The 16,898-nt window shown below is 36.3% G+C and overlaps 1 protein-coding gene and 1 long non-coding RNA gene across 7 annotated transcripts; both read left to right on the forward strand.

Moving 5' to 3' along the window:
- Nucleotides 1-4,892: 4,892 nt before the first annotated feature.
- Nucleotides 4,893-6,931, forward strand: LOC112200810 (probable WRKY transcription factor 75). Its single transcript, XM_024341820.2, has 2 exons — nt 4,893-5,364; nt 6,590-6,931. The coding sequence occupies exons 1-2, from the start codon at nt 4,967-4,969 to the stop codon at nt 6,765-6,767; spliced, it is 576 nt and encodes a 191-aa protein (XP_024197588.1). The 5' UTR covers nt 4,893-4,966; the 3' UTR covers nt 6,768-6,931.
- A 5,682-nt stretch (nt 6,932-12,613) lies between these two features.
- Nucleotides 12,614-16,031, forward strand: LOC112196215. Of its 6 annotated transcripts, none has more exons than XR_005810091.1 (7): nt 12,614-12,642; nt 12,736-12,847; nt 13,312-13,512; nt 14,141-14,266; nt 14,416-14,526; nt 14,642-14,830; nt 15,627-16,031. It is a non-coding gene; the product is annotated as an uncharacterized LOC112196215 (long non-coding RNA). The 6 variants fall into 6 exon arrangements; XR_005810088.1 differs by having other exon boundaries at nt 14,760-14,830; XR_005810090.1 differs by having other exon boundaries at nt 14,800-14,830.
- The last annotated feature ends 867 nt before the right edge of the window (nt 16,032-16,898 follow it).

The following is a 16,898-nucleotide window of genomic DNA, read 5'->3' on the forward strand; positions in this document are numbered from 1 at the left end:
TTTCAATAAAAAATCTATATAACCACAACCAATAATCGTCTTTGGCTAAGCAATTTTAAACTTACTCGATTCTTTGCAATTCATATAGCCTTTTCAATTTTTTTTTTTTTGAATAAAAGACTGGCGCGGCTGCCCTCAAGCCTCAATTAATGAAACTGTCGAATACAAGGGGGGGACATTGAGCCTGAACCCCTGATTACAATAAGCATATAGAGAACATCCTGAAATACTATCATGAGTCTCTACCAAATAATTGTATTCAACTAGGCACCAACTAGCAAAGAGCGCTCTACTGGCGACTCTATTTGTTTTGACATAGCGGTGACATAACGGAAAGATAACTCGATATGTAACCTAATTACAACGTAGCATCATTACCATAATCTCAGTTTTCCTACTATGTTGCCGCCGGATGATAAATCCGACGATACTTAGCTTCACCCTGCCACTAGGCGGTAGCGACCATTTGACGAAACAATCAACTCGCCGCCTACCTAGAGCAGACAAGGCACTTTGAGTGCACATACAGGCACACAACTCAACTAGCCCTACACGACACATATAAGGACTCATTGCTCGCAAAATGCGCAAAACAACTAAACAATTAAAATAGTAAAAACATAAAAATAAAGCATAACAACTTGTAACTTATAATGAGGGAAAATTCTATAATACATACCCATATGTCATACACATATGGGGGAATATATTTTAAAGAACCAATTATTGTAACTTATAATGAGGGAAAATTCCATAATATATACCCATATGTCATACACACATTTACAAATATGACAACAAATTTGTTGTCAAAGTAGTAACATGAGTCATATTTTGTGTAGTCTTAACTTTATTAATGGTAATTATACCACCTACGAACTTATTACAAGTTTTTGAACAAATTTGTTGTCAATGTTGTAATTTTGGTTTAATTATATGTAAAGTGTAAGTGAATATGATAACTTTGTTCTCAATATTGTAATTTTGATTCATATCAATTGTAATTTTTGTTTAAATAGATATAAAATGAGTGTATGATAAACATTACAGTACCATAACCTGTCCCTTATAATTAGTATATGAGATGAACTATATATATTTGAGTATAACAAGATTTTATATTTGATTGATTAAATGGCACCAATAGAGATAGTTGTTACTTGTCCTTGTCTAGCTTATAGATTGGATATCCATCTATACTATTTTGCGGGTGAAAATTGAAAAGGTGATATTGATGGCTAATTAAGTAGCTCAAACCCATCTAGCATTATAGCTTGAAAATTTTTTAGGTGGGGCCTTCCCCACCACGTGGATAAAGGGCAAGCCAATCAGACATCAATTTTTTTTTTTCCTTGTTCCAAAACTTCCCCTGCTTTTTAAAAGTGCAATGCCCAAAAGACCCTCCTGCTGGGGGTTGATTGGTGTGCCCTATATCCATGTGGTATGGCTGCCCTACACAAATCTCTTTCATAGTCTCATCTAGATATCTAGGTCGAGAAAGTTGCTATAACCGACATGGACATGAATTTTTTTTTTTTTTTTTTTTGAGAAGTGGACATGAAATGAAGGTGCAAGAGGAAGTAGGCCTGGCGCCTGGGACTACTGAGTAGTTAGTCGGAAACTCAGAACAGCAAAACAGTTGAAAGGTCAAAATATTGGATCCTCTCATATATTACTTTCATGGACCAGGAGATCGAGCCATCAGCCTAAAGCTGCGTGTGCAGATCTATACTATTATTAAGAAAAGAGGCTTTGTTAGCCAAAATTAAAATTTTTGACTGATTTGACCCTGAAAGATTAAAAAACTTTGAGAATAAATTAAATCAGAAGGATAAATGAGACAATTATAAAATAGATTTTTATTAAGAAAATTAAAAAGAAATGATTACACAATCCCCACTTTTCTCTCCCACTATTTTATCTCTGCAATAACTATCAGTAAATCTACTTTTTCTGCAATAACTACCCACCTTTAAAAAAAAAAAAAAATTGTACACATGCAGAGCATGTGATTGCAGACTAATATTTATAAAAAAAAAACATGATGATAACTAATCATCAAATGTGTATTACAACTTATACATACAAAAAAACAATTAAAAAAAAAAACAAAAGGCTCACATGCATGAAGGAGGCACCAAACAATGTGCATGCTCACACAAAATTATACTTGCATGAAACTTACACGATGGTTTACGTATGTACCAACATCCACGTTTCTACTCTTCTTCTTAAAAAAAAAAAAAAAATCCGTGTTTCTACAAGTCTACAACCAAACAAATAGACATATAAAACAATTTTCATTTTTGATGATGAAAGAGTTTAGATTGATCAAAGATAATGTCTCTTCCAATTTTACGATTTAGGGGACTAAATCCGGTAACATGTGAAAATTAATCATGCCTCCACGAGATTCCGCCACTCGTGAATACAGCCAAACGATTAATTACAACCAAACCTTAAAAAGGGACAGCTAGTCCGGCCGCCATGAACATTAGCTCGCTATTACTGCTTTCCTTGAGACCTTCCTTTCGTTCCTTCCAGTGTCTCTATTCAAACCCACGTGCCCATTTAAGATTCCTCTGTCTCTCACGCACACACGACAAGGGAAATAGGTGATCGAAATTAGAACCCAGTAAAACTGTAAAACCATGTTCGTACATATCTGTGATTGAAATTTGAAAGTCCGGTCCTTATATAATCGTCAACAGTCAATTGATCAACCTGATGAAAAATGATTTGTATACGTTTTCTCTGCTGCTAATGAAGTGTTCTTTCATTCATTCATTGTCATCGATCGTCATGTATTTAGTGTCTGCCGCATTTAGTCAACCAGTCTGGACAAAGACTAGTTGTTGTTTCACACTTTTCCACATCCATTGAATATAACCGGATGACGTACTACTGTTAGTTCAAAATACAGAGAATTCAGAGATATGGAAATAAGAGTTAACTTGAACCAATAACATTAGTATGCTGGTCATTAGTTTCAACTCCCGATCGAGTTACTCTAACATGCTTCTCGGAAGATCATGATGATCGATATCGATCACGCCACATTAGATTGATATATAATAATCTTTATTATATATCTATCTCCCAATTACAATTGAAATCGAGCCCAACGAATTTGAATAATATTCAGAATCATTTAGCGTGTGAACGTAAGCAATTATCTCAAATTGAATTTATGGTAAGTAATAAAATAGCTTAAAATTATAATGCAAAAACACATAAGCATAGTTGAGTATGCAAGGAATACGAATAGGGCACTAGCGCATGTTACGCGAGAATATAGTCATTATCACAAGAAAAAAAATTCTTATTCTCACCTAATAGAGAAGAAAAATTTCTAAATCCGTAAATGACCGTAGGATCATCTTCAATGTATTGATTGAATTAATATACACACACGCACGTAATTCTTTCATGCCATAAGGCGTCGTTTGGTTCATAGAAAGGAAAGTAATTCATTTGTCTTTCTCATGGGGAAGAGAAATGAAATTTCCCAACAACTTTCCATTCCGATGTTTGGTAACATAAACAAAGTTATCAGGAAAGTTGTTAAATAATGTAATAAAAAAATATGTTGTGAGTAATAAATGCAAAGAAAGAATAGAGAAAAGTGATTCCTTTAGGTCTCGTTTGTTTTGCAGATTTGAGGACTTGGGAAAAGAAAGTTATTCATTTCGTTTGTTTGGTAACCACAAAATCCAGAAATGTTTTCCTGACATAAGGGAAAGTTGGGGGTAAACTCATTCCACTCAAACTTCATGAGATTGAATTTCCCATCCCATTTCCCAGTATTAATTGCAATAATTTTAGACAATAATACCCGTAGTATTAATTGCTTGAGTACCCTTGGTAGTGTTGAAGATTCATTTTAGGTTGTTTTTATTTTAAAATAGAAGGGTATTATTGAAACAATGATATATTTTTACTTTCATTTCCTGCACTAACCAAACATCGGAAAGGAAATCAAATGATTTTTGCTGGATGCTTTCCATGCTTTACCAAACACAGGAAAAGAAATCTGACAGGAACTTTAGTTTCCCTTCCCTACGGGAAAGACAAGGGCATCGATTTCCCTTCCGTAAACCAAACGAGGCCTTAGGGTTTGGAAGGTTCCCTTTTTTCAGGAAATGATTTTATTTCCTTTTACATCCTAAATGCAGGAAATGAACATTTCCTAATCCTTACTTTCCGTGAACCAAAAGTGGCTTCAGTTTATTATGCTACTCATTAAGAACATTAACCCTTGAGAATAATCTGAGATCACGTGTTCTGACTGGAGAAACTGCGCTGCCGCTACCAGACACACATATATAGGACTACTTTATATACATTGTCCCAAGTCCCAACCTCGTGGGGCTGGCTGCATGTATTATTATCTATATCACATATAATAGAACCTACCATGCCAAAAACCTTTGGATATAGTCCACACACTATTATACACGTGAGCAAGCTCTGCAAACGTCAGTCTCCTTCCTCAACTTAAAGAAACTTATATGTTTCCAATATTCAAAGAAAAGTATACCCGCAAGAAATCTTAGGTTAACTTTGGTCAAGACCAACCCAGTGACTATATTAAACTATTCGTAATCACCATAATTTCCAAGTTAATCATGAAGCCTCCAAGCTCCTAAGACTAATTGATCGATAATCAATTCTCTTTCTGGAATGACCATTATAATTTATCTTTAACTAATATCAATCACTCTCCTTTTACGTGCCGTTTACGACACCAAACATGGGACAAAGAACTACAGGCTTCTAGGGGCCATCGAGCCGCCTCTCACTGCCTTTAATTTATTTAATTAATTGATTCTAATATAGATTAGATTAGCCCTCAAATAACTTTAGCTTTTATATATAAACCACACACTACCATCTTGAATCAATCTTCCCAACTTTTCTTATAACCATTGGACTCCTTTCTCTTTCTCTACCTCTCTGTTTTGTGATGGAAACCTACCCAACATTTTATTCTTCTTCATCAACTACACCACCTGCTGCTGCTTCCTCTCTGTCATTGAACATGGTGAACAGTCATCCTCATCATGCTTATAGTAACGATCAGTACCAAGCTAGCAACAATAAGTCAAATGGGTTCTTGGGACTGATGTCAGAGATGGAGGTTTCGAACAGTATCAACAGCATGAGTAGTATTTCCCAGAGCATGAAAAGCTTTGGGGAGGGTGAAAGTAATACAGCAGTAAGGGCAGGGATGAAGAAGGGAGAGAAGAAGATCAGGAAGCCGAGATATGCGTTTCAGACCAGGAGCCAAGTCGATATACTTGACGATGGATACAGGTGGAGAAAGTATGGCCAAAAAGCAGTCAAGAACAACAAATTCCCAAGGTCAGTTCATCATCATATATATTAACTCTCTCTCTCTCTCTCTCTCTCTCTCTCTCATCTCATCTCATGGAAGAAGAGGGGAGATTCGAACTAATTGGGACTTCTACATCAATTTATTCTATATATTAACTTAATCGACAGGAAGATAACATGTTGATCAAATTCGATTACATGTCTATATCTGATTAATTACACGGTGACTAAAATTAATACATGGATTTCAACTAAATTACCAAGTACTGTTGTCATCCAGATCAGTTTAATCATGCCACATGCTACGGATTAGTCCTTAATAATTATATACCCATTATCGTTGATCTCTATACGTATAGAAACTAACTCATTAGAGATCAAGTAATGAATAATGATTACACAAACTCTAGTATTCGATCGCTTACGATGATCATGCATGATGTCGTAGCTATAATTGGTATCCAATGCATAGCTCCAGGGATTCGATTGCAATCGATGTATGAAAACCTCATGTACGTTACTTCTTATACATACTAAGTGGCCGGTTTCGGAGACATAATCAAAATGAAGAAATGTATAAGAGATTAACATACAAAGCCTATCTATATTGGGGGAAAGTGGGAAGCTATACAGGTACAACATTAATTCACAGTTAAAAGCAAGCTAGCAGTTTGTGTGTGTGTGTGTATATCTCATATTATCATATGTGGCTTTAATTGCTAGATCGATTTGCATACTCCTGCAGTTCTGCAGTAAGAAATGAAGATAGTGCTTATTACACAAACACACACACACACACACACACACACACACACACACACACACATATATATATATATATATATATATTTATAGAGCTAGCCATTCTCATGCACATGGATTAGCAAATGGAGCTTGTCCCCGGAGTCAAGCATGGCTAGCTTGCCTGCCTTCTTGGCGTGCTGCATTCTGATGACTGCTGCTAATAATAATTAGTCAATGTATAATCTTCTTAATTAATTGAGATGTGAAGATAATAAGAAGGCAACAAACAGATCGATCTATCCTTACATATGTATTATATATATATATAGTAAGGGAAATTAATTAGTAGATTACTGAATTTTTAACCCCTCCTTCTAGAAGTCCCAGCTTTATATATAATACATGCGCCAGTAATATTCAAACACGCATATAAGTTAAGTAATCTGCATGCATTGAGATAACTGGTTAATTACTAGTTTCTAACATGTTTATTGTTTAATGACTGTAGAAGCTACTATCGGTGCACGCATCAGGGCTGCAATGTGAAAAAGCAAGTTCAGAGACTAACCAAGGATGAAGGAGTTGTGGTGACTACATATGAAGGCATGCACTCTCATCCCATTGAGAAGTCTACCGATAACTTTGAGCATATTTTGACCCAGATGCAAATCTACACTTCTTTCTGATTCATATATAATAGCAGTACTTTGCAGTGACAATTACATGCCTGCTGTGCTTTGTAAATTACTGTGTAATAGCTAGCTAGCTAGTTTTGAACCAAAAATAAATGTACGTCCCTTACAGATTCTATTTATTAATCAGTTGTATTGGATTCTTTAGTTAAAGTCTCTCTCTCTATTTAGCAGGTAAGTAATAATGGATATGGCTGCTTTTGCTACAGTACTTATAATAAGGTTTTCATGTAGGTCTAGATCAACTGAAACGATCTATTTCAAAGCAGATCTAATTTTGGGCATGTCTCTGATCGGTTCTCAATTCAAATTATCCCCACTTCTCTCCGTTGATTTTAGGTTTGTACAGACTCTTGCATTGACACCAGATCTTACAGGTCGATCCACACAAGCATAAACTAATACCTATGCAAGCATTAGAATGTGAAAGAGGATTAAAAATGGGTAATTAGCCAGGTTAATTAACTGGGGGGGGGGTACGGTTAAAACTGGCTAATTAGCTAGTTCAATAAAATACTAGGGTTTTTGACTACTTATCCTAATTCTGGGGACTTTTTTCCTCCTTACACCACCAATTTATTTTTTTTCCCACTTACCCATAAAGACAATACCCAATTAAGTTTTTATTTTTATTTTTATTTTTTAAGACTATTTTGCTCTCACTTCTTTATTATATAGAGAAGAAAAAAAAATTTGAAGAGAGAGAAGCCATAGGAGACTTCGCTGGACTCTCGTCACCAGAATCCAGTCGTCAATCGCTACCCATCGGACTTCTCTAAAAACCTCGCTGGAGGTCCCCATAAAGGCTGTCAGAGATCTCATAGGTCACCCCAAATAAAACTTTATTGCCCCCCAAATAAAACCTCTATTGCCCCCTAATAGACCTTTATTGGGGGGCAATAAAAGTTTATGAAACCTCATTGAAAGTCCCTAAAGAGTTTGGCGGAGATCTCATATGGGTCGGAGAGGTTTATTTCCCTCCAATAGACATTTATTACTCCCTAATAGACCTTTCGGTAGCCGGACTGTGAATTAATCTCCTTAAAATTAGACAAACAAAACTTTAATTAAGGAAAAAGAAGAGGAGATTGCATCAATTCAAAATATTTATTGCCCCCCAATAGACCTTTATTGTCCTCAATAAAACTATTTTTTCCTTTTTCTTTCCTTGCCCCCATTTTACCAAAAAAAATAAAATAATTATTTGGGCACACAGAAAATGCTCTGGGCACCCACCTCTTCATTTTTCTTTGTTGGTTGTTGTTTTGGGGCAAAAACGGAGAAAGACCCAGGACTGGAGAAAGACCCTCAGTTGCTGTTTTGGGGCAAAAACTACGTCGTTGGCAGAGGAAGAGCGTCGAACTCATAGAGAGAGGGTGCACTGTCAAACTCCGTCTTCTGACCCTTGTTGGTCCGATCTCACCACGCCAGGCCGACAACTACCATGGTAGTGATAGGAATAAGGCAGATACCGCAGGCAGGTATCGAGATCCATTGTTTCCTTCGTTCAATATGCTTGTGAGGTGTTTTGGGATAATTTGTCGTCTTCACTGTCCGATCCGGCGTTTGATTTCGTCTACAAGGTGATGGTCGGATTGTGCTTTAATTTTGAATTGTGTGCACTTTTCTTTCAAGAGGTGATTCCAATCGTGGTAGATAGGTTAGGCGATGTAGAGAGAGAGAGAGAGTAGTCCGCGCGGCGTGGACAATGAGGAAAGAGTGGCATGGACACAGTTTCTTAATTATACGAAGGCAAAAATTATCATTTTATTTTAAAATGGTTAAGTGGGAATAAAAATCTATTGTTGGGGTAAGTTGAATGATTTTTGGCCAATTTTGACCATTTACCCTAATTCTAGGGACTTTTTTCCCTCTTATACCATCAATTTTTTTTTCTTTCCCAAAATACAATTGTCTCTTAATTATATTAGTCACTCCTGTTGTGATTTAAACAGGTAATATGAAATGCAAAGTTGAGTGATACGTCCATCAATGCACATTCAAGGGACCAAACACATCAAACATCTCGAGTTTGATCCCCCGGAACTCAATCAGCTAGTAACTTAATTAGGTTTGCCAAAAGGCGATGATGTCAAATCTTTACCAGAAAGAAGAGGGACCTATGAAAAGAACAAAGCTGATTAGTTAAGATTACAACACATATCTGCGTACTCGTGAACTATATGGCAGGACGTCTGCCAAGCTATATGTCCTGCGCAGATAGTAATTAATCCATATATAGTAAAACCGGTGCAAGTATAAATTAGCTTGATAACTTCTTTGGTCATGTTTGATTTTTTTTTTTTTTTTTCACTCTACTTAATATGGGTTAACGTAGATGTTGGTTAAGCTTGGTCACAAATTTCGATCCACTCCAGAGTTTATAAAAAAAAAAAAAACTTTACCCTTTAACTTTTTCAATTTTGTACTTCTTTTCTACCTTAATTCGATATAAATATACATTCCACTGTATATATGTTTCGTTGATGAAAACAAAGTGTTCTTAATTTCCAGCAATGATCAAACATTACCTTGGATATACGTATATCCATGTATGATCGAACATGTACAACGTACGACATGCAGCAAGCCAGCAAAGATTTAAGGTTTAATGAGAAATTGAGAAGATATATATTGATGTAGGATGAGATTTTAGCAAAAATTTCAACAAAAAATCTCAAAAAGAAAGAAGCGTCTTCACATTAAGAAGAATAATTTGAATATTGAAAATTAGTATTCAAATAGGCTTCTTAATGATGGAATCAATCATAAATTACTCTTATATCGGGATTCTTGAGCAAAATCTTGATTGAGGTCCAAGCGTAATATTCTTTAGTATCTATAATTCTATTTCTGATTTTTATTTAATCAGGTTTAATTAGGTTTCCTAGTTTTAGTCTACAATAAATTATTCTTTATGTTTTTTAGTTGTATTAGATTTATACTATGTGCCCTATATAAGGCATAATGATTAAGATTCACTTGTAGTTCCGCTTCTTGCTCTAAAAAAGAAAAAAGACTTGTAAGAAATCGCCGGTTGGGTTGGTCCAACCAAGAAAGACATGGGAATCTTTTGGCATCTCACAGGAAATGGAATTCTTTTCGATCTTGTAGCCACGGCACTGAACACCCATCCAATCTCAATTGAAAAAAGAACTAACCTCTTAGATTATAATTTTCATTCAAGTTATCAATAAAAAAAACCAAATATTAGAAAAGTTTCTCTATGTTTCTTATGGCTGTGCCCGTAATTGCTAGTGGATTATAGCTCATCTCATATGGTTTTTGACGCTTGATGGAGCCTCTTGCTATCATGTTTTCTCTATGTTTCTTATGGCTGTGCCTGTAATTGCTAGTGGATTATAGCTCATCTCATATGGTTTTCAACGCTTGATGAAGCCTTTGCTATCATGTTTTCTCTATGTTTCTTACGGCTGTATCCGTAATTGCTAGTAGATTCTAACTCATCTCATATGACTTTCGACGCTTGACGAAATCTCTTGTTATCGTGTTCACGCTTCCCGCATTATATATGCATATAATGAGAAGTTGAGAAGATATATATGCATATAGATGGGAATATAGGGTGGTGGTATGGTGACAAAATTGACTGAAAATGAAAGAGAAAGTCAGTTGTTGACAGGGGAGTGGGGGACCACCACCCTTAGCGACCATGCTTGAACGCAGAATATGCTTTTGTTTGAATACATGTTAAACGTGTTCCATTTTCCCTCACAGATATCTTTTTTCGGTATCAAAGACGAATAAATTCTTCCTCAAAACTCCCGATATATGCATTCTTGATCTACCCAAAAAAAAAACAATCAAAACTTCCTCGCTTAAGAAGAATCGTTTTACATCGTTTTACCACCAAGAGCTAGAATGTCAATATATATACACACACGTATTTCTATAAATCATATGATGTTGTGCACATCAATTTTTATCATAATTAGAAGCAGATTGACAAAAACATTATTTATTTAGCTTCGATGCTCATGTTGCTGAATATTGGCTTGTACCTAACTCTGGCGGTTTTGAAATGATCATTATATCAACAATTAATTAATGAGTTCAAGGGGACGAATCGAATGCAGTGGAATTGAATCAACTAATTTTGAAGATTTCCTTCACAATTAATGCTAGCAACTCTATAATTTTAATTAGCTCCAGATTTTTCAATTTGTAAAAACTCACTTGGATTTAACTAGTACGGTGGAGTCGGATTTTGCTTCAAGGTTAATCAGAGATTAACCTAAGCAATTAGAATTTGGCTAGTCTTCGTTGTTTTCTTTTGGCCATCACTACACCAATAACTTAAACACACAACACTTTTTGCACAACGAAAAAAAAAAAAGTGTTGTGTGATGAAGAAAAGTGAATCACACAACACGTTTACAAAACTTGCGTTGTATAAGGTGGTTAAAATTCTAAACTTTTTAGCTAGTAGATCATTGCACAACAGTTATAAGAATAGTTCGTTGTGTGAATGAAAAAAAAATTAGCGGCAGATTTCCCTCCTAGATCGACCCCAAATTTGGCTCCAAATTGGTACTTCATTGTACAACAGAATAGTTATATATGTTGTATGAGTGAAGTTTGCAAATTGTCACACAACAGTTTTTGTTTTTGTGTTGTACGATCAAGGAAAATATATTAGAGGTTTCGATGCGTCTCCATATGCCACTCATTCCTTCACTCCCAAACTGAACTTTACTTACAAGTAGCGGGAACTTTCCCTCCTTGCTGCCACAACTCAAATTTAATGTGTGCAGAATCTGACAACATGTATATGGAAAACGTGGTCTGATGCCTTATACATGCATATATGCATCAACTAATGGCTTGTCTAGCCTGACTCTCTCTTTTCACAACTCCACAGCTATCTGACCCCCGACTCTCTCCTCGACTCACTCCACAGCTACGCCCACTTTGAAGCCCTAAACTCTAAATCCACCACCTCCAAAGCCCTGGCTTTCTGGTACCACAAGACAGAAACAAGTCCTTCCAGCCATTCCCCCCCCCCCCCCCCCCTCCCCAGCCATTTCCCCCCAACCAGTTTAAGAGGGGAGGCAAACTCAAAATTTAAAATTTGGCATTCAGACAACAAAAATTAGAAAACCATTGTGTGAGGGCTTCTCTAAAGACTTAATATTGTCCAAGTGAGAGCCCAATAGCTTTAAACCACCGAAAAAAAAAAACACACTTTGATAATTTCAGAGGCTGAAGAGCCTGCAGCCTACCCCTCTCTTCCCACGGTTCTCTAACCCGACCCCGACAAACCAAAACAAAAACCAACTCTACCTCAGATCCCTTCCCATCCTCTCTCTCTCAATCACATTCACTTTCCTTCAACAACAACGAGACTAGGGTTTCATTGTTAGGCCTCCAATGTCCCTTCCGGATCCCCATTCACTCTGCTGAATTTGAAATCCCCAATTTTCTAGGGTTTAAATTTTCAATCTCCAGTACCATTCACTCTCGAGCATGGCTTCCACGATTGGCTCTCCAAGCAGTTCGTACTCGTCGAGGCCGCCATCGTCATCGTCACCAGTGGATGCTGCTATTGGCGGCATCATGGGTACTTTCATACTTAATCCCAATTTACCCAAATCGAAGATAGGGTTCAGTCCTGGGCGGGTCGGCGACTAGGCGTTTCAGTCCCTTTTTTTTTTTTTTTTTTTTAACTCTTCATACTTAATCCCAATTTACCCAAATCGAAGATAGGGTTCTGGGTGTGATGAAGGCCATTTCTCCTCTCTCTCTATGCGACATGGTCGCACGGGCCATCTATTATCAGCCTTTCTCCGACTCCGAGTCGTCGGTGACGCCATGACAACGGTGACATTGCTAATTTGCTGCCTTGCTGGTAAGTCGAACTTCTGGGTTTATCGAATTTCTGGCATTCATGAATCATGATTCTCACAATCTCACAAACTCTTTCTGGGTTTTCACTTTCCAGTCAAAGGCGCCGGCTCTTCACTCTTGGTTTGCTCGCTTTGACTCCTCTTCAAGCTGTCAAGCAACAAAGCAGAAGACTTTGGTTCAATTTCTGGGTTCTTCCTTCAAGCTCAGTGAGTCTCTGATTCTCTTGTTAAGTTGCTGGGCTTTGGTGTTTCTGATTCTTGGAGCTATTTGGCTGTTTTGACTAGTATATAGAACCGTTGATTCTTCCACCATCTTATTTACATGCTTCGTTCATTACCATATTTCAGGTATTCAGTTCTCAAAGTAATTGTTGGCAAATAGCTTTTCTTCTGTAACTTAAATTGACTTTGTTTAGTTAATTCTGTAGCTTTTCTTCTGTTTTTGGAATTCTGTTAAGTTGCTTATAAACATTTAGTGCATGCCTTTGTTTAAAAGCTACTTCATTCGTAATTTTTCTCTCTATCGGTGGCTCTTGCACGAAAAGATAGTTTCTATTTTTTGTTGTTGTTTGCACTCTCCCCTCTTAACTTGATTTCTTTATGTTAATACCCATATCAATTATTCTTCATTGTGATTTTGATGTGGTTTTGATTTGTGTTTGGTGGCGCAGAGAGTTGGATTTGTTTTGGACCGGGAAGGAAGTTTGCATTGTGTGAGCTTGCACTGTAGCATTTGTGCCTTTTTGAGTAGTGGTGGCGTGCTTGTTTGTGTGTAGTCTGGAGTGGAAGTTGGGATGCTACTGAGGAAGAGAAGCTGGATTTCGAAGTAGTCCGGAAGAGGGGAGGTCTTAGGCATTTGCATTATCAGTGAGGTGAGTTTCGTTGATCTCCATGAGATGTGTTTGTTTCCAGATTTATTATAGTTGAGTTTCGAAGTGATCATTCTCGCAAGGATTATTTAGTGTAGCAGTTGAAGACAAAAGTTGAAAGTTGGTGTAGTAGTGGTCATGTTTGGAAGCATGATACTGAGTTTAGAGGAACTGAAAATGCAAAATATCAGTTTGGAAGCATATTAAAATATCAATTTGGAAGCATATTAAAATAACAGTTTGGAAGCATGTTGTGAATATGCGCATTATTTGTCTAAGATGCTTATATGGGGTTTAATATCAGTGTACTGATGATTATGTGTATACGTTTAGTTTAGGTTTGTGGATAGTATCATAGTAGTTTGATTATGGTTCATGACCAAACCTGGGCTCCACTATGAAAACCAAAAACTAGAATTTCTAGAATAAGAAATGATTAAAAGATTCCATCCCTCTCTATTTCATACCATGCATCTGAATGGTTGCTCCAAGAGGCATATAGGGATTCATTGAACATATTGGTTATAATTTATATGTATGGGAAGAGAGTATGGTGCCTATTAATCTGCAGTAATTTTTCTATATTTCCTTTGCTAGTTAATAACCTCTGTATGTTTCTTCTTTTTTGTAGATGAGTATAAATGATGAGTCCCAATTTATATCTACGGAGGAAAGAGAAGATGCAACAGGAAATGTATAAAGAGATGATTTGGCTTCTAGAAGAAATCGGACGAAAGAAAAGAAATTATATACATAGGTCTAAACTGGTTCCAGTTGCTTTCAAAAAAGTTATAAAAAAAAAAATGCTTATGAGCTTACGGGTCTGCGGGTTTCAATGGGTTTGAAAGGGGGAAAAAAAATTATATTCATGGGTCTTAATGGGTTTCAATGGGTATGTGGATGCAGCTCAGCAACTATAGCATGAAATTCAAAGAGAACTTGTCTTTGCATCATTCCTTAAAGCTTTGTGCAGAATTCCTTAAAGCTTTTCTATAACCCGTTACAAGCATGAAGCATGTAAGTATTACCAGTTCATTTTACTTGAGTGTTAAGTATTATCGTCACCTTCAGCTATTTCTGCTAGCTTTTTAGGCCTTTGCTTGTTAGTTAATTTCATCTGTTCTGTTAATAGATGTCTTTGGACTGGGCAATATATGTTTGTCTTTGGACTGGACAATATAAGGACTAATCTGCTGTCACTTTTGTACAATGAAAATTAGAATTTCATTGCAGTTCTTAATTCTTTTCAGATAATTCAAGTAATTCATTCCGTGAGCTGTTTACTTGCAGGAACTTAAAATGGGAAAGTCTGCATATTCAAGTAAGTTGCATCTTGTTCTTTATTAGAATAGTGAGGGTCTTGGACTTCAGAGTAGTTAAAAGTGTACATGGGTCACAATAATGGCTCAAGTTTAGTTCAATACAAAGAAAAAAGAAAAAAAAAAAAAGTACCTTCTGATTTTTGTCAAGTATTTGGTGAATACAACGAATTATTGCTTGATGCTTGCAACTATTACAAGTTACTGATGCCATTAGCACCTAGGATCTTAGGTATAATTCGTCATACAAAACAACCTTTGATGCTTGCAACTACTGCAAATTACATATTGATGCCATTAATACCTATCAAGCATGTACACTGAGATGTTGTTTTGTATCAATAAGTTTGAACCTTATAAGCCGTCTAACTTGTTTTCTGATGCTCTTCTATTTTTTGGCATATCATCTTTGATACCATTAACCCCTGTTTGGAGATGAGTTTTTGTAGTTTCACTTTTAAGAAACTTTTAGTTGTGCCTTTTGGGGAAAAAATTGAAATCGGCAGACTTCTATTATCTCTCTGCCACTTTTTTTGGCCTGATATCACCTGGCCATTATGAGAATGTATTTATGGTAGGAATTGTCTGTTTGAATTTAACTAATTACCCAACTTTCTCGCTGCTGCTTATATGACTAGTGCTTCTGTTAGAGGTAGAAAGCATGACATAGAGACTATGATGTTTTACAATTTGTTTTTGCTTTTCTGTTACATTGGAGACTATGATGCTTTACAATTTTTATCTTTTCTATCTACATAATTTTTTTGTTTTTCTTTTTTTTTCATATGTGGTGGCAAGGTATGGAACACTTATCCAAATGAGCAAAACCGCCTCAAAGCTCAAGTCTTTAACATCTCAAGTCCTCCATTTTCAAAAAGCAAACTTCTTTACTGCAACATTTGTAGATTGTGAAGAAGAAGAACCACAATACCCAAACAGACCCAAGTAGATGGTACATTTCCATGCACCATATATGTGCCATGTTTTGGAACAATATAAATGTGTATCAGCTTTTGATGTCCCAAGCACAAGAATGCTTTTCTTGTTTAAATGTTGGCTTGGATGATTGGGAAATGCACCATTTTTGCTTTTGAAGTTTAAAGTATTGGTTAGATTACTCATTTTGATGGTTTGCAAAGTTTACATTTGATGAACTACAGTTAATTTGGTAGATGGACCAATTTAATGCACAATTTAATTCAAGAATGGATGTTTAAATGATCAAGAATGGATGTTTAAATGATCAGACAATATAATAGATATAATGACGACTCAATGTTGTCTAAATGGCCAAAAATGTGACAACCACACACTGCAGTCATTGACATCACACATCGGTTTATAACAAATCACTGTCTTCTAATTTATACTCACACAACAGAAGTAATTGAACTCTGTTGTCCCAAAAGTTAATCATACAACATATATAGTCCAAGAATTGATGTTTGAAGATCAATCAGACAACAGATGAAATAAAAATATGTTGTCTGACAAACTTAACATACAACAGCTTGAAAACTGGTACTGTTGTCTGAAGACAGCGCCTCAACTGCTGCGCAGCTGCGCTTGGCATCTGCCGAGCTATCACACAACAGTTATAACACATACCTGTTGTCTGTATGTTTATCACACAACTGTGTTCCACCGTTGTCTGATTTTTCATCAGACAACGGCTCACTCTACAACGGTGGGACTCCAAATCCCACATCGGTTTTCTGCCGTTGTCTGATGCGATTTTTGGTGTAGTGCATGTTGGCTAGTCTTCTTAAGATGTGTAAGTTGGCAGCTCCATTTAAGTGGTGATATATTCGGGCGCATACGATTTTGTCTATTAATCTTACAATTCACTACTTGATGTTAGGCCTTGAGTCACTTAACGACTCGAATTAATCTGTCCTAGAATGAAGACAATCTATTAATCAAAACTTGAACATGTAAAAAATGAGACATTAAATCCAGTAACCGAGAATGCAAAAGAAATGATGTTTCTCTCAATTTGCTGTTGTTTTTAGTCTAGTATGTTCAGTGGTTACATTTTGGTTATGGGTTTATACACAACTAACAGCCTTC

The sequence above is a fragment of the Rosa chinensis genome, chromosome 4 (assembly GCF_002994745.2).
Source record: "Rosa chinensis cultivar Old Blush chromosome 4, RchiOBHm-V2, whole genome shotgun sequence".
Lineage (NCBI taxonomy): Eukaryota > Viridiplantae > Streptophyta > Magnoliopsida > Rosales > Rosaceae > Rosa > Rosa chinensis.